The 21,291-nt window shown below is 42.8% G+C and overlaps 2 protein-coding genes and 1 non-coding gene across 4 annotated transcripts in view; 1 reads left to right on the forward strand and 2 right to left on the reverse strand.

Moving 5' to 3' along the window:
• The first annotated feature begins 384 nt into the window (after nt 1-384).
• On the forward strand, nt 385-9,403 carry LOC118119282 (zinc finger CCCH domain-containing protein 6). Of its 2 annotated transcripts, none has more exons than XM_047342420.1 (12): nt 385-855; nt 3,254-3,461; nt 3,542-3,664; nt 3,743-3,974; nt 4,057-4,193; nt 4,468-4,596; nt 4,706-4,820; nt 4,935-5,044; nt 5,120-5,349; nt 5,439-5,833; nt 6,186-6,353; nt 6,488-9,403. In XM_047342420.1, exons 1-12 carry the CDS (start codon nt 770-772, stop codon nt 8,017-8,019), a joined length of 3,465 nt encoding a protein of 1,154 aa, XP_047198376.1. In that variant the 5' UTR covers nt 385-769; the 3' UTR covers nt 8,020-9,403. The 2 variants fall into 2 exon arrangements, with proteins under 2 accessions (XP_047198376.1, XP_035029002.1); XM_035173111.2 differs by having other exon boundaries at nt 386-855; nt 6,183-6,353.
• Nucleotides 9,404-10,581, reverse strand: LOC118119149. The gene is made up of 3 exons (XR_007034762.1): nt 10,130-10,581; nt 9,921-10,038; nt 9,404-9,783 (listed from the first exon to the last, which is right to left on the reverse strand). It is a non-coding gene; the product is annotated as an uncharacterized LOC118119149 (transcript).
• A 7,003-nt stretch (nt 10,582-17,584) lies between these two features.
• The window catches only part of itga9 (integrin, alpha 9), a 53,132-nt gene continuing 49,425 nt past the window's right edge, over nt 17,585-21,291 (reverse strand). Inside the window, exon 28 of the mRNA XM_035172651.2 lies at nt 17,585-19,964. Coding sequence (XP_035028542.1) covers nt 19,866-19,964 — 99 coding nt within the window. The 3' untranslated portion in view covers nt 17,585-19,865. The remainder of the gene's footprint in view (nt 19,965-21,291) is intronic.

The raw sequence follows: 21,291 nt of genomic DNA on the forward strand, positions 1-21,291 counted from the left end.
CCTCATTTTGACTTCCTGCTGCTGTAACAACAGAACTTCTCCTGTTGGTGCATGTGAGCGTGTTATTGTTGTTGTTGTTTGCGTGTGTGTGTGTGTGCGTGAGGTGGGCGTCACCTGACTTTGTTGTGCGTAAGAGTAAATAAAAACGTAGCTATAAGTAGAGCGATGATCTTTAATAACAACACATAACCGCGCAGTAACACACGCACAGAGGTGAATAACATTATTAACGCGGGAGCGAGCGTCACGTACGCTTCCTTGTTGCAGATGTTGAAAGTTACTGACGTCGCTTTGAACCAATGACAATTGCGGCTGTCTCCACCCCCTCCCCCTCCGAGCCGCGTCTGACCAATCAGCGAGGAGGACTCGCTGTGTCCAAGTTAGATAGATCCGCATCGGACTATAAAAAACACGGAGGAATACACGCGCGAGGAAATGTGCCGCAGAACTCAGAAGCCATTTTGAAATAATGATGGCGTCCCTGTTGAGAAAAGCCGTGAGGATGCAGAGAACCAACGAGCAGGGCCACACTCCTGTCTGTGCCTCCTCTATCCCTCCATCATGGCAGCTGTCTACCGACGGGACATTAGCCGAGCGGCGCTGCTCGCTGAGTTAAAACGTCATTGACATGAGAGAGGACGGTGTCCGTTCACTGTCTCTGTTGGAGACGTGTAACACCGTGAGTTTTTCTCCAGTCTGACATCTTCCAGCATCTCTCACAGTCTCCCTCTCTGTCACCGGAGCGAGGGGGAGGCAGATCCGCTGTCCAATGGCCTGTGTGAGCCTTGTCTCCAGTCCCCCAGCCCCTGTCCTTGACAAAAACATGACAGACTCTGAGCTTGCAGGGGATGAAAGGTCGAGTAACCTTCTTGTGCAATTGTTCAATTACGCTCATCTGTGCGTTTCAGTGCTGTGGCTCTACGTGCTTGTGCTGCCTGTTTTCTTCTCTTATTCAGTGACTGCAGGGTTCAGAGACATTTTCTCCCCCACCAGAAAGACCAAAACCTTCATCTTTGCATGCCTCTTTGGTGCAGTTTAAACGATCTTGTCCAAAACATCCTTGGTTGTTTCTCCACCCCCCCATCACCGTGTCGACAGTCATGATCATTCGCAGACCTCATCTTCTGTGTTGTTTGTGTGATCGTGGGCGTCATCGTTGCCATCTGCAGGAAACTGCAAATGTGCAAAAATGATGGAGGTGCCACGCCCATCCTCGCATTGTCAACCCCCCCTCCCCCATTCCCTAGCGGACACACGGCGGTACTGCTGAGACAGGGGTCATGCAAGGTTGAGATTATGTAGCCTTCCTCTGGTTGGGTTCAGGACCGTGCGTGCTTGTGACTAGTCTGTAATCCTGTAACAGGACTTTCCAAGCTTTACGGCTGCACTAGTTGTTTTCATTGACTTCAACTGAAGAAGAAGAATCGGGGGGTGGTGTGTTGAGACGAGTGTTACTGTTTTCTTCTTTTCACCGTTCATTTCCGGGCACAGACATTTCCACGGTTTTCTCCCCCCTTTTCAAAAAGAGAAAACAATCTTTGCATGGCTCTTTGGTGCATTCTAAATAATGCTGTCCAAATAGGCTGGATTTCGTATCACCATGTCGACATTCACAATCATTTCCATGCAAGACGGCAGAGTTCATTTTATGTGTTTTTTGGGTGATTGTGGGCATCTGCAGGAAACTGTGTAAATGTGCCTAGTGGCCACACGGCGGTACTGCTGGGACAGGGGTCATATAGGGTTGAGGTCATGCACCTCTGGCTGGGTTTAGGGCCGTGTGCCTCACAGGGAAGTCCAAGAGCAAGACTACATCAGGTGGAGCACTGACTTTACCAAAGAGATAGAATCAGGTGGTTTAGTGTTGGTCTTGGGGAACAAAACGGTTGATGGTTTATTTGACATGCCTCATCCTGGACACCTGTTACTCTCAGAGATTTAGACCTGTGATTTATGTCCTTAAATTGGGCAAGAAACGTCATGTAGAGTTTCAACAGGGCCTTCAGGAGTTCTTCCTCTCCACAGTCACCAAAGTGCCTGCTCATTGTGGGAACTGTTGGGTTTCTCTATAAACATTTTTTAAGTTGTTGACCTTTAATGTAAAGTGCCTTGAGATAATGTATATTATGATTTGGCGCTATACAAATACAATTGAATTGAATTCAGGCAAGGAGTTTGTACAGGGTAGTTTTATGCCATATTTCCTTTATTATCAAATGGTTTAAGTTGGCAGCTGTTTCAAGGACTGTGCTGCTTGAACTGGACTTAAAGTGAAGAAGTGTAGTTACAGTGTCGTGGTTGCTGGGGCTGGTGAAGTGCCAGGTTGAAGCCTGAGCTGCACCAGTGTCCGAGGACAGATCAGCGGGTGGACATACTTTTCCTATTTCATAGGGATTTAGTTTAACTTTTCCTGCCCGCTCTGTATTTTTCAAGCAGCTGACGTTACATGTTATGAAAACAATACCACTATCATACTTTGATCGGAAATTGTACTTTAAACACACTCTTCAGGATATACTCTTACACGACTTAATCTGTATTGGCCATCTGCTATAACACAGTGTGAGTTCATTTCAATTTTATATATTTCAATCAGATTGATGTTAAATTTGGCCCAAGTGAATTTGTTTCTCTGGTACCTGCCAAGCTTTATTGTTCGAGCCAACTAACTTTATACAATTTAGCCTGAAATGGGAAAACGTATTAAAAAAAAAAGTAGTGGCCAGACCGTTTTCCTCCATGATGTTTCTTAAATGCAGCTTTGGGTTGATTGTAGATCAATTATTGGAAATTATGTTTTTTAAACATTTCATATCAAAAAAAGTATGGATACATGGGCTGAAATCCTATTTTACTAGTTTCTGACAGCAGGTTGGTTTTGTGTGAAAGGCAAATAACCCTGCTCAGTGAAATAAGAGGTTTTTATTGATGGTTTTCAACCTGAGGTAGAATTTAATTTAGTTTTCACAAAATAACTGTACACTGGAAATAAAGACTGCCTTGAATTATTAATATGATGGTTTTAGTTCAGGAAAGGCTTAGGGCGTTTTTCAAACTGTCTGGCATGATGTTTGGTTCTTTGTTCCAACTGAAGGGAAAAGACATCACGATTTTTTATTTCTTATCAATTTATTACAGCAGTCTCATCTGTTTTGCTCATGTAAAAAACATTTTAATAACGTCTGAGGCTGAAAAAATACAGCATATAAATCCCTATCGCTGGACTCATTGTACTGACCTGTTTTCTTTCTAGAGAGGATGGGGAACTAGAAGATGGAGAAATAGATGATGAAGGGATTGGGATTGAAGAAGAAAACAAAGAGGCTACAGAGGTGAACGAAGATAAAGAAAAAGAGCGAGTTAAAGAAAAAGAAGAAAAGACACACAGGCACTCCAGGAAAAGATACAAAAAGACCAAAGAGAAGAGGAGGTCGAAGAGGAGGAGACGTGACCGACAGAAAGTACGATTCCATTATACTTGTTGTAACACATGAATATGAATTAAATGAAAATTCACTGTGATGTTGTGCCCTCTCCTCAGCACCACTCCCCCTCCAGCAGCTCCAGCTCCGACAGTTATGACTCCGACTACGACCGACCAGAAAGGCCTAAAAGCAGGAAGAGCCAGGGATCTAACCGCGAGCCTGACTGCCTGCCCTCTCAGGTGACTTCAGCTCCACAGGCCTGCTGACACTTCATATTCATATGAGCGTTATTGTGTGACATTTATTCTCTTTTCCAGCATGGACGGGACTCAAAAGGAAGCCACGGCAACTCGCAGAAGTCCCCGCCGCACAAGAGCAGTGATTTTGACAAGTACAGTGACTACAGTGATGAATATGATGAAGAGGAGGGCGATTACGACGACGGCATGTCCGAGTATCAGCAGTCCAAAGATTCCCCAAGTCAGGGAAGGGGGCGCTATGCTAAAGACCAGATGAGGAGAGGAGGCATGAGGGGGATGAAACAACAGTGTATGGAGGCTTTTTCCTTTGTCATAGCTCATATAGTCACTCATCTGACTGATGATCACTTACTTCACACTGTCATTTTCAGTTGGGCAGAGGGGAAGAGGCAGAGGGAGCGGACCAGGCAGAGGACGTGGGATGCTCAACAAGAACAAGAAGCTGAAGGGAAAACCCTGGGGCGGACGTGGGCGAGGTCGAGGATGCGATCCGGGAATGGAAGAAATGGTAAATATGCCTCTGAAAACTAAACCAGATGTGTATTATATCTCTAATTGTGGTGAATGGATTGCACTTACATAGTGTTTTCTACGGTACATGTGGAGAATCAAGCTAAAGTCCTTTTTTTAGTGTCTGCATCTCAATGTAATATGCATTTTGTTGAAAACAGTCAAAATTCAGAAAGCTTTTGTTTGACTGTAGATATTAAATAATTTCTACTATTAAGTAGAGTTATTAGAAAAAATTATTGACTAATCCTTTTGTTTCTTTTGTGTCACAGGAAGGAAAAAATTGTTCTGGTTTTCAAAAGAAACGACCAATAATGAGCAAGGAGTTCATCAGTCAGCACACAGTCGAACACAATGGTCGATACATCTGCAAGTATTTCCTGGAGGGCCGATGCATCAAGGTACAGTAGAACTAATGTTAGCAAGTCGTAAGCAGATTTACAGCAAAATATCTGGAAAAGATTCCAACTCTTTTAATTGAAAGATAAAAATCCTTTTGTCTTTATCCAGGGGGAACAGTGCAAGTTTGAACACGAGCTCGTCGTGCCAGATAAGAAAAAGGAACTGTGTAAATTTTACCTCCAAGGATACTGCAGCAAAGGAGATAACTGCATTTACATGCACAATATCCTTCACTACTGACAACACGGGTTTTTAATTACATTTGTATGTGTTGCACAATTAACAGAGATCTCATTACAACTTTTAATTAGTCGTGTTCCTTAACCAGTGTTTGCACATGAATACCCGTGCAAGTTCTTTCACACAGGAGCCAAATGTTATCAAGGCGACAACTGCAAATTCTCCCACGAGGAGCTGAATGATGTGACCCAGGAGTTGCTTGATAAGGTTGGTATTTTATTTTTAATTTTTTTTACTCTGGTTAACATCTATCTTATATCTGCTTTCTGACTTATTCATCAGATAATTAACACTGAAGAGGAGAATGCCCGTGAGGACGAACTGGAGCTAGAGGATCTGAGAAAGCAGGGTATCGCCCCGCTTCCAAAGCCTCCTCCTGGGGTGGGGTTGCTGCCCACTCCTGGTCAGAGCAGTCCCACAGATGGAGCCTCCGGCCAAGCTGGGAAGAAGATCCCCTCCCTGTTTGAAATCAATGTCCAACCTACTGTCGACTTGGTGCAAAAAATTGTCAGGTAACTAAAATAATCTGTAATTTATAATCTGTAAACTATACAGTGCTTGGATCTTATCCTCAACCTAATTTGGAACTTTTATTTTCCAGTGGATCAAACTACTCCCAGAACCAAGAAGATGGCACCAATCCGTTTAGTGGTGGCTCAGAGGACACGCAGAGTGGAGATATGGGGCCTTCGGGTTCCACTGCTCCTTCTATTCCTCCCCCTGGTTCACCTGGTGCCATGGGTCACCCCACGGGACCTCCATTGCCACAGAGCCCGCCAGGTCAGCACCCTCCCCCCGGATTTCCTTTTCAACCGCCACCCTTCCACGGAAACCGACCTAATATCAATCCTCAGATGAATATGCAGAGGCCTCCGTTCCCTCCGATACCAGATCTACAGATGCTGCAAAATCACTTCCCATTTCCATCGATGGGTCAGAACCCAGTAGACCTCTTTGGCAGCTTCCTCCAGAACCAGGCCATGGGTCAACAAGGAGGTCAGTGTTATACCTCTTTTTATATAAAGTGGATATATTGACACAGTTTGCCTGTTATTTTTTCCCTGGTAAGTCATGTTCGACGTCACAAACTTGTCGGAAGCGATCATGACCAATGTTTCAGAAACCTTGCTGCCTTCCCTGTGTTGCGTCTTGTATAATACAAAGAAACAAATTCCTGTTGCACGTTGTTCCCAATGCTTAGAAGTTCAATGTGCATCATAATGCCACACAGAAAAAGGTGCAGCATGTAGACTGCCAAAATAAAGAAGACAAAAAAATTGTCTAAGACGTAAATTTGCTGGTTAACTATCACTGAAATTACAAAGAATTCTTTTTTTCAACACAGTAGACCCTGGTCTGGCCTTCATTAAGAACCTCCAGCAACAGATTGGTGCAGAGTCCCAGTTGCAGTCTTTACCACCAGCAGTGCAGAAAGCCATCTTTTTACACCTGACACAGCAACAGGGGAATGACCCACAGAGAGCAGAGGTTCAGGATGATAACAACACAAACAGAGGTAAGCGCCTGTGTGCAAAAAAAACAACAACTTAGAAATAAGTCAGACGACCTGTGAAAAATATCCAAATACCTCATAATAATTTACAAAAGTGAACTGAAAGAAACATTTAAATATGATGTCTATCTTCGCAGATGAAACTACAAACTGGTACTCGAGCGATGAGGAGGATGGGAGCTGTCTTGCTGCCATCCTTAAATCTCTGAAAAAGCAGAGTGAGATGCAGCAGTCTCAGTCCAAGCTTCCCCAGGCTGCGGTCCCGGTACCGGGCGACCCTCGGCTTGTAAAAGAGAGGGCCCCACCCTGTGACCCGCGTGTGAAGACGGACCCTCGACAGCGACCTCCCGATGTGAAAAAGGAGTCGGATGGAGCTGCAGATGCCCGGCTCTCCAGAGACCCCAGGAAGATAAGGCCAGTGGAGAAAAGTCCCTATCGCCAGCAGAGCAACCTTGTTCCTCAGAAGCCTCCTACAGGAGAGGAGGATGACGAGGGAGAGAGGGAGCTCAGGGACAGAGCTGTTCTCATCCCTCTTGAAGCCGGCCCCAGCGTGGTGCTGCGGGACCCTCGTTGCCAGTTAAAGCAGTTTAGCCACATCCGGGTGGACATTCTTCTCCAGCGGCCGGCCTTCGCTCAGACCGTGGTGTGGGCCCCTGAGGACCTCATCCCGTCCCTGATCCCCAAACAGGAGCACTCCATCAACCTCCCTCTGCCACCCCTCATCGCTGACGCTCAGATGAACCGAACCAAAATGCCCGACCATCCCCCAGTATCCAGCCCTCCGCTTTCTGACCCCAGGCTGATAGCTGCACGTTTGAAGGAACGTATGAACCGCTTGCCCTCTGGATCTTTAGAGTCTCGATTCCCCACAGAGAGACCCATTGACCCACGCCAGCAAAAGAGTCTAGACCCCAGACTCAAGCGTACAGGAAGTCTGGACTCCAAGCTGCTGGTTCAGAAAGAGCCCTCCTCGTTGGGAGGGGGTGTGGACCCAAGGCTACAAAAAGCCAACTCCTCTCCTCAAGCCGCTCGAGCCAAGCCAGAGCCAGAGAAGCTGCCGCCATACGCACCTCGTCTGGCATCCAGTGGTGGAGGGTTGGAGAGTCCGACCACAATCCTTGGGGGCATCAGCCTGTATGATCCTCGTGCTCAAACAGAGCAGGCCCAGAAGGAACAGGCAGAGCCTCCTAAAAAAGCAGGGATTCTGAAACATCCTGCTAAGAGAGACAATACTGTGCCTCAGTCACTCTCACCGACCCAACACAGCGGCTCTTTTGAAGAGGTCAAAAGCACAGACACTGCCTCAGATCTGCCTCCGCCCTCCCCTTCTCCTGCAGTGGCTCCTGCCTCACCTGTCAAACCCCCTGCGGTTCATAATCTCCCCATCCAGGCTCTTGCCGGACTGATCCGACCCCAGTACACTGACCCCAGACAGGCCAAGCAAGCAGCACAGGGCACTACTGGAGCACAAGAAGAGGCAGAGCTGAAGGAGGAGAAAGTGGAGGAGGAGGAAAAGGAGCAGCCGAACAAAGATCAGCAGCAGGACAAGGAGGTAGCGGCTTTGAAGGAGGAACAGAAACCGCAGGATCCAGAGGGGGAAGCAGACGACAGGACTCTTAAAGATGTCTTCAAGACCTTCGACCCCACTGCTTCTCCTTTCTGTCAGTGAGGACTTTGGAGAAATGGAAAAGCTGCGTGAAATTTGTACATTGAGGAGACATGTCTATTAATCTTTATTTAGCTTTACATGAATCTATTTATGTCTGTATATGAATGATGCTGTATAGAATCACATATTGTCTCGTGCACTACATGTTTGTCAGTACGGAGATGGTGATAGATATGTGCACAGACACTGTATAGTTCCTTTGAACATAATCACATTAATGCTGCGTGTTTTTGAAAGTGTTTTTATCATTCTGAATATTCTTGTTTGTTCTAAACAGTCAGAAAAAAAGGAATAATTTGAAGTTGTAAAGTTTCCACGGGACTGATCCATATGTTGGTTACTAAGCGTTGGGTTATTCTAGGCATTAAACCCTGTAGATTACAGTCATTCATTCTCTACATGCAGAGGTAACGAGAGTAATCGACTGAACAAAGGTGTTTTTGTAATTACTTATTTATCTCCAGACACTTTTATATTATGATGTATTCATGTTTATGTTCACATTGTTCGAGAAGGGATTTTTCACGATAAACGAGGATTGTGATAAAGCTTGGGCCCCAGTTGCTTTTCACCGCTCCCTTTTTACAGTTTTTCCCTTTTCTCTATAATGACGCTATCGTGCAGAGTTTTTGTGCAATGCCTTGTGCAATATGTTTTGTTCAGACTGCTTAGCTCAGAAGAAATGTGTAATTTTCCACAACATTGACGTTTTGAAGTTTTGTACATTGTTGGTACTATTGTCATTTTAAATGGCCTGAATGCTTTGAGGACATTACTGTTGCGGTCTTTTCTGACTTGCTGGTAATGACAGTTAATGGAAGAATTAATATTGGATACCGAATTTGATTTGTCATTGTCATTCCTCAAAATGCTCACTGCTGACAAGCTTGTAAGTCGCTTGTGTCCTTAACTTCAAACAACCAGATAATCAGAAAAAGACGTCAGCAAAGAAAGAAAAGTGCTATCCTGGTGAAATTGTATTGTGTGTATGTGTTTAATGTGTTGAAAGTTCTGGCTATTTTGGATCTTATTTGAGTTAATGTTATCACATGGGGTATTGTGTGTTACAGAGGTCGATTGTTGTAGACCTATGGTGGCATATCAATTGGAAGATTGTTTTTGATCTACAGTTGTGTTTTTAGTTCGACTGAAACTAAGCTATTTACTTTTTTTAATCGTTTTCATACTTCACAATGTAAATGCCTATTTTGTATCACTTATACAGTGTGGTTTTTTTTGGGAGTGTTTTAATGAATAATGTTATATTTTTGTTCCTGTCAGTATGGTGGTTATAATAATACTTTCAGATATTGTAACAACACACATGCCCGTCACATTTCAGTGATTTTATTATCATTATCTTAAATAAAGACATAAAACATCATCAATTTTGTTTGCAGATTAAGTTGAAATGTTTAATTTTAGTTTGCATTTCCAAATATTATAATGTATCATTTTCAATACAATATTAGAGCATGGCATTCTGTGGAAATGCTGCAAGGGTTTAGTAGTCAAATCAAAAATTTGATCAGTCCAAGTATGTTTTTCTGGAGACCGGCACTACTTTTTGAAGCCATCTTGCACATTAACTGGCGGGGCAAGACTGGGTGCTACAGGGTGCGATGAGGTCTTCCTCAAACCCAGCTCATCAGTCTTTGGGTTCGAGGTCTGCTGAGCTCGATGGATCTCCAGATTCCTCTTCCACTGGAAACACAGAGCTGTAGCCTCAGCGCCGTCCGAGTCTGGCTCAGGCTGCTTCAAACCCTGGAATAAGAGAGTAACTGTACAGTTTTGCCAGCTCAGGGTACGAGTCACAGGGCATCACATAAATAATGTGGGCTGAATCACAGACAGGTGCTCATTACGGTTTTGTCAGTGTATGTCTGTGCTGCTAAATTTACTATGATGCAGGCTGTCTCAGCAGCATGGACCCCACGCAGCACCGTCTGGAGGAGATTCTGTGCGTTCTTCACCAGGATCTCATCAGAAGATTTGCACCCGGGTGTTACAGCATTGACACTAAAACATGAGGATATTCATCACATTTCTTTGTTATCACTTTAGCCAAGGAGCATTTTACACAAAACATTGTCTGGAATGAAACCATTACATTTTAGCGAAGATTCAGGATTGTTCCCACTTTCTTTAAAGGGATAGTGTCAGGGTTTAATGAGCAGGTGGACCCAAAAATGCAGGAGCGAGATGTGTCCTTTAATTAAGGCTAAAGTTCTTAAAAAACAAAATCCACAAACATCACTGAAAACTAGGAAATGACTCAAAAAGGCTAAACTGAAAAAACATGGAAAACACTGGGGAACAAGAACAAATCAAGCAAAGGATCTAAGGGTGAATGACGTGAACGGTCAAGCTGTAAGACGGCAAACTGCAGCACAGAGACTTATATACACAGGGGAGGCAGGGTTAATTGGACACAGGTGAAACACATGAGGAACAGATGCAGACAACGACAGGAAGTCAAGTAGAAAACTCACGAGGAGCAAAACTTAAAAAAAAAGACAGGAAAGACAGAACCCAGAAAGAAAGAAATGAACACAAACCTAAACACAAGGAGACACAGGAAAAGTCCATAATCCGAAACAATTGAATTCAATGGCGACTTACACTTCAGACGTAATAAAACAACAGAAGAAACATAACATGCCATCCCAAACATATCCATACTGCTTGTGTGGTGTCACCAAAGTGTCCATTCATGTTCAACTCAAAACAAGATCATTTACACCGTGTTTTAAGCTTAAATGTCCGCTGATTGCATTCACGTATGCTTTTTCGGTGAACTATCCCTTTAACATTGTTATATAGGCTGTTTTTCAATATTTTCATCATTTTCATGGATCCTGATGAAAAAAAATCTGACATATTAAGTTAACTGATGTCTATCAGTGTGTGAAATTTGGTGCTGCTTGATTAAATTTAAGGAGACTGTTGGGCCTTGGCAGACATATGCGCTCTACTTTGTGCCATTCCGGTAATATTTTCTAATTTTGTTTTCAGTGTGACCTTTGTGTTAAACGTTTCTGACCTGGAGATGATGTTGAGCTGGTTGGTGATGGTGAGAATCTGCTCAACAATGAGTGACAGCTCGACTGTGCACTGTTTGTCCAAGCAATGGTTGGCAATGACTCTGATGAATTGAGTCAGGGATTGGCAGTTTGAGATCACATCTTTGGCTGCAGTGACAAATCCCTCTTTATTCTGAAAAGAGAAATCATTGCATAAAACTGTGTCTCTTCACATATCAAGACAAAACTGAAAAAGTGACCTCTGATGGCTCTTACTGGTATTGGGCCTCTCTGCTTCAAGTACTGAGTCATGTAACATATTGTGTCGGCCATCTTCCTGGTCACCTGGACGATTCTGTTGTCCTTGGGATCCCAGCTGTTACTTTCTTGTTTTAGAAACAGGGAGGTGTAGGTCAGTGAAGAGGCTTTGAATGCACCAAACCCGGCACCGTCCTTGTAGAGAAAAATATGGACTTGATTTATTGTGGCATAAAGGAATCTGTAAAATCTTGTAAATCATTAGATATACCTACAAATTTGTCCATATATCCAGGTTCATATTTGGCAACAGCTGCCACGTTTCTATTTATTTCTGGAGCATCCACGCGTTTTGTGTTGCCTTTCAGCCAGGATGCCGTTGCCTTGTCAGAGGAAACCTCTACTTCTTTGACTTTAGATGGAATTGCAGCCAACACGTCTTCAGGTGTTCTGCCCTGTAGACCAGTCCTGATGTGATCTTTGGCATCTTGGTGAACCCTATCCTGCTTCCTGATCTCCTCCACCACATAGTGAGCCTTAGCTGACCAGCACTGTATCTGCACTTCCAAACTGAGTGTGTCACATATGTATTGAGTCTCTACCACGAGCCTTGCCCTGCTGATCACATCAGAAACCTGAAAGGACAAGTGGTCGTTGATAGACCTCAGATTTGAACGGGTGCGTGGGTCCTGGATGTAGTTTAAGCAGTCCTCCACTTTTTTAGTCGCAGCCTTTACATTTTCTAAAAATTCTTCTGACGCGATTTCAAATCTTTGCCCTGTATCTTCTACGTCATTCTCCCTGTAGTGTTTAGCTGCAAAATAAGCAATGCTGACAATATTTTGTAGCGCAGCATCATAATCCCTATTTGCTTTGCTTAAATGACCACAAAGGACTCTAATTTTAATCAAAAGATGTCTCTTAAGGAATTCAGATTTTGCAAGTTGCATCACTCTTGGCATGAAGTCAAGCTCATCTGCAGCTTCAACGTAGGCCTCACTCAGCGTTTTCAGTTCATCCTGGTGGCCTGTTAACTGTTTTGATTTGAAAGCACTTCTACAATTTAGGCTGGTGATCCGTGCGGCCTCCTGGATACGAAGTGAGCTTTCCGACAACGCTGACAGCTGTTTCTGAGGGCTCAGCTGATTAATTGCTGCTGATGTTCCCAAAATCTTATCGAGAGAATTTAGCAAAATCTGAATGGAGAGACCCCAGAGGATACAGAGTCCCTCCAGCTGATCTACCTGTCCATCCATGGAGGCGGAGAACTCGACCAGATACCTTGTGTTGTTCTGGGCTTTGTTGAGCTTGTTGTGTAAAACACTGAATGTTTCTTGGCCGTCACTGTGTGAGGTTAAATCCGAAGATGTCAACAGCTGGACAACGTCAGCACATAAATTCATCACTTCATTCAGTTGCTGTGTAGCAGTAGCTGCCCCTGTTGGCAGATTTCTTTGCAGCTCTGTGTAAACAGCTTGATGCCAGGATCCAGCTACTGGCAGTAAAACTTTCCTAATGTTGTTAATAAGGTCAGAAAACTGTGTGCTGTGTTTGTAGATGCTCTCTGTGCTCATTGCTGAGCTCATTGCCGTCTCTTGAGCCGTCTGGACGAGCAGCGGCGTCAGCGAAACCAGCTCTGCTCGGAAACCTTCCAACGTTTGACAATCAACCGCATCAACAATGGCCAGAGCTTCCTTTGCAGCTCTAGCGTAACAATTTGACACCTCAAGAACACCAGTGCAGGCGTGGTTGAGAACTGTCACATCTTTCTCTTTAGTCACAGTCACAACTTCATACAAGAGGGGCAAAAGGTCAAATTCTCTAGGCTTGTGGATCAGTTTGGGTACTTCGGAGACAGCTGGGCTCTTTAAATCATCAATGTCATTTTTATGAGGCAGTTCCGCTTCTATGGTTTCCTCATCTGACTGCTCCTTCTCATGCTCGGTATGGGAATCCTTCTCCATAACCTCCAAAATAGGAGAATGAGATCCTCTTATTATATGATCCAGGTTCAGTTCACAGGTGTCTTTTACTGGTAAATCTAACTGTGGGATTTCAGGCTGACGTGCCCCCTCTCGCAGTGGGCTCAGGAGATGTGGATGCTGCTGGCCATCCAGTCCCTCTCTCAGCACTTTAAAATGCTGAATGACTGCGGATACATTGTCTGAAAAGGTAGAATAAACCTCTACATTTAGACTGGTACCAAAAAGCATGTCCCTGATTGATTCAGCCACTTTGGTCTGAGATGACTGAACCTGTTTCAGCAGAACCAGGAGGCCATTCCTGTAGATGGGGTTATCACTTGTGTCCAAGTGCCTCCTCACTGAGTGGATCACCAACTTCATGTGACAAATGAGGTTTGTCGCATTTTTATCAAACAGTCTGTAGCTCTGCTCTCTGTACGCTTCGTCACATCCATGTCGGTCATTGACCATCTCATTAATAGCAATAGTAGTGAACTCCCTCACATCCATTATATCACATATAGCATCCTGAAGCTGATTGGTCTCCTCCTCCCATTTCTGACAAACCTCATGAAGCTTTTGAACGGTTTGCATCGAATTATCCGCCAGCTCCAGTGAAAGAGGTGCAATCCGAGCTCTGACTCTTGAAAGGCATGCTCGTGAGTTCTCCACATTCTCCAAACTCTTCGCGTCAACGGCCACAGCTGAGATAAAATTTGCCACTTGTGCTATTCCATCAGTGGAGGTTATTAAATCCTCCACTAGTGGCTGAAAAAAGTTAAGATCCATCTTTGTAGAGGAATCTGCAGCAAGGATCTGTCTCATTGCACTTAATTGCTCCTCATGTGCTGAAGATGCTGTAAGAAATGTGTCCAAGACTTGATAGAGAATCGCACTCATCAAATCTTTGTCAAGCATTTGTATTTGTTGCACCAACAAAGTTGAGGAATTCTCAAGGCTCCGATCATCATCATTCTCCGACGAATTAAAAATCCTTTTCATGTCAGACCAGAACTGCAGGATGTGACGGCAGTGACCGACTACTCTTTGTTGAAACTCTCTTCGAGAAGAGTTTGCCACAAGCATACAGTGAAACACAAGATCTCTTACCATGCTGTCCAAGCCACTGCTTCGGATTGAAGAGGGGGAGGAACTTGCCAGTATTTGCAGCAAACTGGTTTTCCTCCCTGTGTAATAGCCAACAGGACCCAGTGTTCCTATATGACATTCCCTGTTAAGGGTTATAATTATGTCACTCACTGTGCTCTGCACCTTGCCCAGAATGTACCTCTTGGCTTCCTGTGCCTGTTCACTTGCTGGGTGTTTGATGATTGTGCACATGGCCGTCTGCAGCATGGAGATGCACCTCTTTAGAGTCTCCAGTGAGTCAAGAAGCTGTTTGGTTTGTCTAGGATCCTTTAAGGAATGTGCTCTCTCTATTGTCAGACTGTTCAGGAGTAACAGGGCCTCAGAAAACACCTGGAAAGATCTGAGCAGAGACTTCATGTCTGAGGAAGAGCAGAGCTCCGAGAGGCACTCCAACACTCGATCAGCGGCGGCAACAACTCTCCTGACAGTCGCACCATCGTCCACTAACAGAACCTATGAGCAGAGAAATAGATGAGGTCAATATGTTGCTGCTGCTGGACAGTTTCTTATACTTTCTTATCAATGCGAGCAGCGTGAAACTGTGGATTGATCAACCATTGGTTGCAACTATCTCAACTTCTATTATATTGACATTCTGGGTCCCCGGAGGACAAAGACTTTTGGAAAACTCTTGGCAATACCTCTAACACCATGATGAGGTTGACATTTTTATCTTTAAGTGAACAGTTTTGACAATACTGTTTCATGGTTTGACAATGAAATTTGACAAAACATTGCCGTGCCTGCACAGCCAGTCGATAGTATGGCCGATTGTTGTTTTGTTCATATTTCACGCATAATATCAGTGATCATTTATTCACTTAATGTGAAACCTAGACATTTAAACTAGCTTTATAATACATATAGAAATCCAGGAGAAGTCGATGTGTGAACACAGCAGGGGATCCCCCGCTGGACTCACCGTGAGTGGGGGGGTTGATAACGCTTTCTAATATGTGAGTCATAAAAAAAAAACATACAAAAAGAAAACAAATGTGAAAAAGTGGTGACACACATAGAAGGATTTGTTGCTGTTGTGAACCTTCTGTGCAGAAAACATCCTGCTGTGTTGTGCATGTATTAAATTCTCTGGATTTTACCCACATAAAATGTCTATACAGACAAACTCAAAAATCTTACACACTCTGGAAATACAGTGGGTTCCAAATAACATGCTTCCTCTCTACAAAGTGCAGTACAAGTGCATGATCGAGTGCTTAAACAGATCCACAAAGAATTTAGCGAGAAGAGGAAACTGTTTGATTTTGAAAATTAAGTTATAACAGCTTATGACAGTTTTAGGACAGTAGACTTGTGTCCTTTCTCCAGTTTACGAGGAATAGTTGATGTGATCCCTTTTCATAAATTATAGACAGTCTGTACACAGACCTGACAACACACATAACCATCAATCAGTAGCTAACATTTGGAAAACGTTTGCATTTCAAGAAACCTTGAAAGTGAGTAAAGCAGATGCAGCTGCTGAAGATTAATCTATTGGAAGCCATCATTGTTATTAATCAGTCACTGTCTGGTATTGGACAGGGCAGCCATTCCTGTCTGCATATCCCTGTTCATTTCAGGATAAATATATTGTTCCATATGGAATATTCGGTAAGACATTTGCAGATTTCTCCCTTTTTTCAACCAGGAGAAATAAAGGTCATACTATACTTTGACTACTCCCAGGAATACGTTCTGTGTAGCGGTGATGAGTTCCTCTCTGTGCTCAGCCAAACTGGGCTGGATGCTGAGTTTCTGTGCTGCCAGCAGCACATGCTCTCCAGACTCAGTGACTGACTCCAGCAGGGATGACATCTCCATCTGCAAAACTTCATCGTCTGTCTCACGTATTCGCCTGGAAGTAAAGAGCCAGGTGTTGGTCTGATAATATACACACACAAATCAGTCTCTTACGTAATTTAAATTAGATTATATGTCATAAAGGAACTTTTACAATCTGTTGCACCTGCAGTGTTACACAGTAAATACCCCAGTAAATGTCCCCCTGTAAGTACCTGGAGGCCACTGCTGCCATGTTCTCAGTAGCTTTAGCCACAGCCTGTGCCGCCTCCTCCAGGTGGCTGAACTGCTCAGGCTCCTCCGCACTGTCACACAACAGCACCAAATGGCATAAATGACTCGCGATTGGTGCGACCACCTGCTCCACCGCTGTCGTCCTAATCAAGCCATGATCCAGTAAAGAGGACATAGTTAGCAGAGTGATACTCTCCGGTCAATGGAATGGGAGCAGCCCCACTTGTTTCCTTCTCCAGTCAGTGTGGTAGCTGTATTAATAATTCATTGTGCTTTACAGGGGAGCTTGGGCTTGATGACGGTGTTTCATAGCAACTGCTGTCACCTGACCAAGGAAATTTTGCATTCTCCTTGTTCTATTGTTATGTGTACAAATGTGGCACAGCTCTTCCCTACAAGTGTGTATCATGAGCTTCAACTAAGGGTTATTTTCATTATTATGAAATCAATCAACTTTTACCTTAATCATCAACTAACTGGTTACTCATTCAGGACAGTGGGATTAGAAAAAGTGGGACATCAAAGCTTTGACAGTAAATCTTTCTTAACGTGAAATGTTGCCTCAACTTGTAATTGAACCCTAAATTGTATTTGTGACATGAACTTCACAGTTTAGCAGGTGTTCAGGGAAAGTAGACTGAACAATGAATTGGGTCTTACCAAACATTCTATGTTCTATGAGTAAATGGGTCGGTTATTACAGATATGTAATAAAGATGCATCGTGTCTGATCACAAATCACAATCAGAAGGCACTATAACATGTTTAATTGACTTGGAAATCATGTTTCGAGAAATGTCCCCACTACTGCTTTAAATGAGACAAAATTATATTTGCCATAAGTTGATTGAAGCATTGTTGATTAACACGTTATTTAAAACAACACTGTTTATCTTAGTAAAGGATTGCCTAAAAAAGTTTGTAAGGAAAAAGGGGGTATTAGAGTTTAGTAATCAATTCCCAATTTGCGTTCAGAAAAGATGTTCCAAAAATTATTATATTAAATGTTATAATATATATATATTATATTGTTGTAGTTAGTGCTCAGTAATGTGACCCACTTTTACTAATTCCTAAAAGTATAAAACTCACTTATAGTAAAATTACAATGGTATGACAGTGACAATACTCATATTTGAGAAGGTAGAAGGTTTATAACGATGGTGCTGTTTTCCATGCTCTTGTTATTGTCTTTACATTTACAGCAGAGCAGCCAGTAGAGAGCACCACACACCTTCAGAAAAAAACGGCAGACGGGAGCCATGAAATTTCACTCTAAAATTTATCAACAGATAAATACACAGCTCCCAACATGACTTTAAAAACATACAGCACACTATAATGGAAATGATATTCAGTGACAGTAGTATACTCAGAACAAACCCCCAAATAACGGTGAGATTAACATTGACAACAAACGAACATAACAAAACAAAATATAACCATCACAGTTAAAATTTTACCAAAAATGTCAAGTGTCGGTTCCTCTGCATACAAGTGTGGCATCGCTTTTACAGATGCAGAGGGAAGACGTGAATGTGTACAGTATATGCCATTGTGCCAGTGGAATTAAACGGTGAAATAAAGTGTATCGTATCAGTAAAAGATCCATTCAACACAATAGAGAGTGAAGCAATCATAGTGAGCCATAAAGTGACTTAGCACTGACGTCTTAAAATATACTTTTTTTTGTTCTTTGGCATTGCACATTTCAATCGGACTCAGGGCTGCTTCAAAATTACCCCAAAGTCCTGAGACTGCAGGTTTTCATTAAAAAAATTATGTTCTCATTTCATTATTTTGTAAATAAAGCTCTTTAACTGTATAAAATAGTTAATATTCTTTTTTGAGGGACATTTGATATAAACTTTAATTCATTGTGTTCTGCAAATGTATATTCACGATCTAGCCCAACGTTTAAAACACATAACAACCATGAACGATGATGAGCCACGGACTTTAGTGGTGGGCAGATTTTTCGGGCGCTGACATTCCTCCATGTTGACTTAAAATGAACGTTTCCCGTGAGCCCCAAAGAGCTCGTTTATGTGTAGTGATTGAGTGCAGCACATTCCCACCTATTTTTAGGGCATTAGTCATGCCATGGGCCCCTGAAAATGACTGTAGGTGGACTCCCATCACAGACTTTCATCTGGCCGGGGAGAGTAATGTATCTCATATTTCACGTCAAAGCCCAAGACCTAATAATATAATGGCCGAATTAAACAGTCGACTTAGCTGAAGTCTGGAAAGTTTTTTTTTTTCTTTTAGAAATAAACCATGATCAGGTCTTGTGTCTGGACATTTAGGGTTCCATCTAAAAAGCCAGCTGTATACCTGAGCAATAGTTCTTTGCAAAAGCAGCTTGAGCTCCAAAACCTTTTACGTTACATCCACTTCAACACCTACAAACAACTTAGTTAAAAGCGCGGCCAGAACAAATGGAATGCTAATGGAAGGTCGCAAACCTTGAAATGTGAACGGCGCCTTTTGCAGTTTAATTTACAACCCATCGCGCTGCATTTTCAGCCGTGGATAACAAAGGAAACATTGGAAATAAAAAGTGTTAACGGAGAGCTCAGAAATAACAGAGGACTGTTGATTACTGCATCCTGAACAGGGGCCGAATGACCTCAGAGGGTGTTCTCTCTGGGCCTTCGCGGCCATGAGACAACTCTAAAAACACTGGTGGATGACATCAGGACACAGCGTCAATCATTGTGTGCGTGGGTGTAAAACAGAGAATTAGCTCAGTCCGACGATCTGTAGGAGGCAGGGGCGCCCAGATGTGTAGAAGAGATATCCATAAGCCGGAAACAGCACAGAAAAGATACAATCTTTCACTCTAATCATATACTATACTGGACAGGTCTTTGGCATAAAAAGTAAAGCTGAGAAGCCAAGGCATTCATTCTTATCAAACATCAGTGCTTTTAGGAAAACATACTGCAAGTATGTTTATAATGGCCTTCATAACCCCAGCTCTTCTCAAAGCCCAGTTTTATACAATATGGCTTAAAGTGAATGTATAAAAATAAATTTGCTATATAACGCAGCCCTGAGGGTTTTGTTGTCCACCAGTATTCATGCCGTCTCCGTACGGATGTGGGTCTCCATCAACAGCCACGCTCCGCTGGCTGGGAGTTACCTTCCTTTGAGATTAGCTGAATTCTGCAGCAAGTGTCCTCTGGTAAGCCACAATGTCACCTCAGAAGCCTGTTTCCTGGACCCCAACCCACAAAAAAATAAGTCAAGTCTCCAAATAAATATGGAGAATATTCTTCTCTTCCACATATGGAAGACTGAAGGGCCCGGTGCCACGGTTGCGGCTGGGCCTGCGAGACCCCGTGCTATTGGATCCTTCCCGACCCAATCCCTAATCGCTTTGGCTCCTCTGGGACCCCCAGTGCAGGTTTCAGTGATTCTTTTCCATCCAGTCCCAGCTCTCATCACTGTCCTTCCTGTTCTTCTCAGCCTCGATGATCTCTCTGTAGCGCCGACGGAAGAAACCCATCTGTGAAGGAATGAGAAGAGTAGTGGTGTTGGTAAAGGTGTATCTGTGGTCAGATCTGACTGCAGGGGTAAGAAACATGCAGTTTCATATTCCTCCTTATTACCTACAAATCACATATATATTACATTAGTGCTGACCACTTTCCAAAGGGTATCATTACTTGTCAGGGTAGATTTTCCTCTCTTCAGGTGGTCAATGTTTTTTCAGACAAAACTGGATAATGTACAACCCAGAGCTCAACTACTGGCTGATGTTATCACCCACTATTAACTTACCACAGGCATATTGATAATGGTAAATATGTTCAATTTAAATGATTAGTTTGACATTATGCTTAATTGCTTTTTTGCAGAGAGTTAGAATATTGTTTGTACAGACATGGGAATGATATTAATCACGTAGCTCTTGGACAGAGAACAAACAAGCATATTTCCCATAACGTTGAATTTTGGAGGATTAGAGCATATTTTAATCAAAACTCTCTGAAAAGCATATTCATGGAATCCTTATCAAAAATATTTATGCATTCTTGATAAAAAATATATTGTCTGATCCAGTGTATTAAGATTTATATTAAAAAGTCCTGTATTGGTCAGGCTACAGTGTGAAACTCTTTGTAAAATGTATGTTATCATGGGGGAACTGCTTCTCAAAGACTCACAACACATCCTTTTAACATCCTAAAAAATTTAAAATAAATATTAATTTATATCTTCATTACATTTCTGGACTCAAAACAGAAAAGATGCATGTGTTTTGTAAACTGATCACTGTGTGGTAAGTGCTGGAAGGGACTGTTGTTAAACCCTGTAATGGTGCATTCAGGTGCACTATGGCACATACGATTTATGATATTCAGCTGCAGAACAGAAAACGTTTTTTTCTTAGTCGTCTTCTGTATTTGATTTTCCATATCTTGTAAATGCAGTGTTCTTCAGCAGGTTACTGTTAGGAGTGACACTGAATGTAAATTGTTTATAACGGCCTTATTGCAGCTGCATAATTACAATAATGACATATCTATAATATAACTAAAGCAGCTCACATTGATGGATTATATTTTTCTTTAGGAGTAATATCCTATTGAGAAATATATGCAGGTTGAGATTTCTCCCGCAATGACAAACATGGAAAAGGAAATCAATTTAAAACCACCATGGCATGGTATGCTTTGATAAATGCCCAGCAGTGATGTAAAGCAGTCAATAGGCTAAACCATACAAAACCTCCTGCATGGATGGACACAATTCAACACCTTCCCCTGTAGAAATGTTCTGTTTCTCTAGGAATGTAATACTGTATTCTGATTTCCATTAAACACACCTAC

Source organism: Hippoglossus stenolepis, chromosome 12, assembly GCF_022539355.2.
Source record: "Hippoglossus stenolepis isolate QCI-W04-F060 chromosome 12, HSTE1.2, whole genome shotgun sequence".
NCBI lineage: Eukaryota > Metazoa > Chordata > Actinopteri > Pleuronectiformes > Pleuronectidae > Hippoglossus > Hippoglossus stenolepis.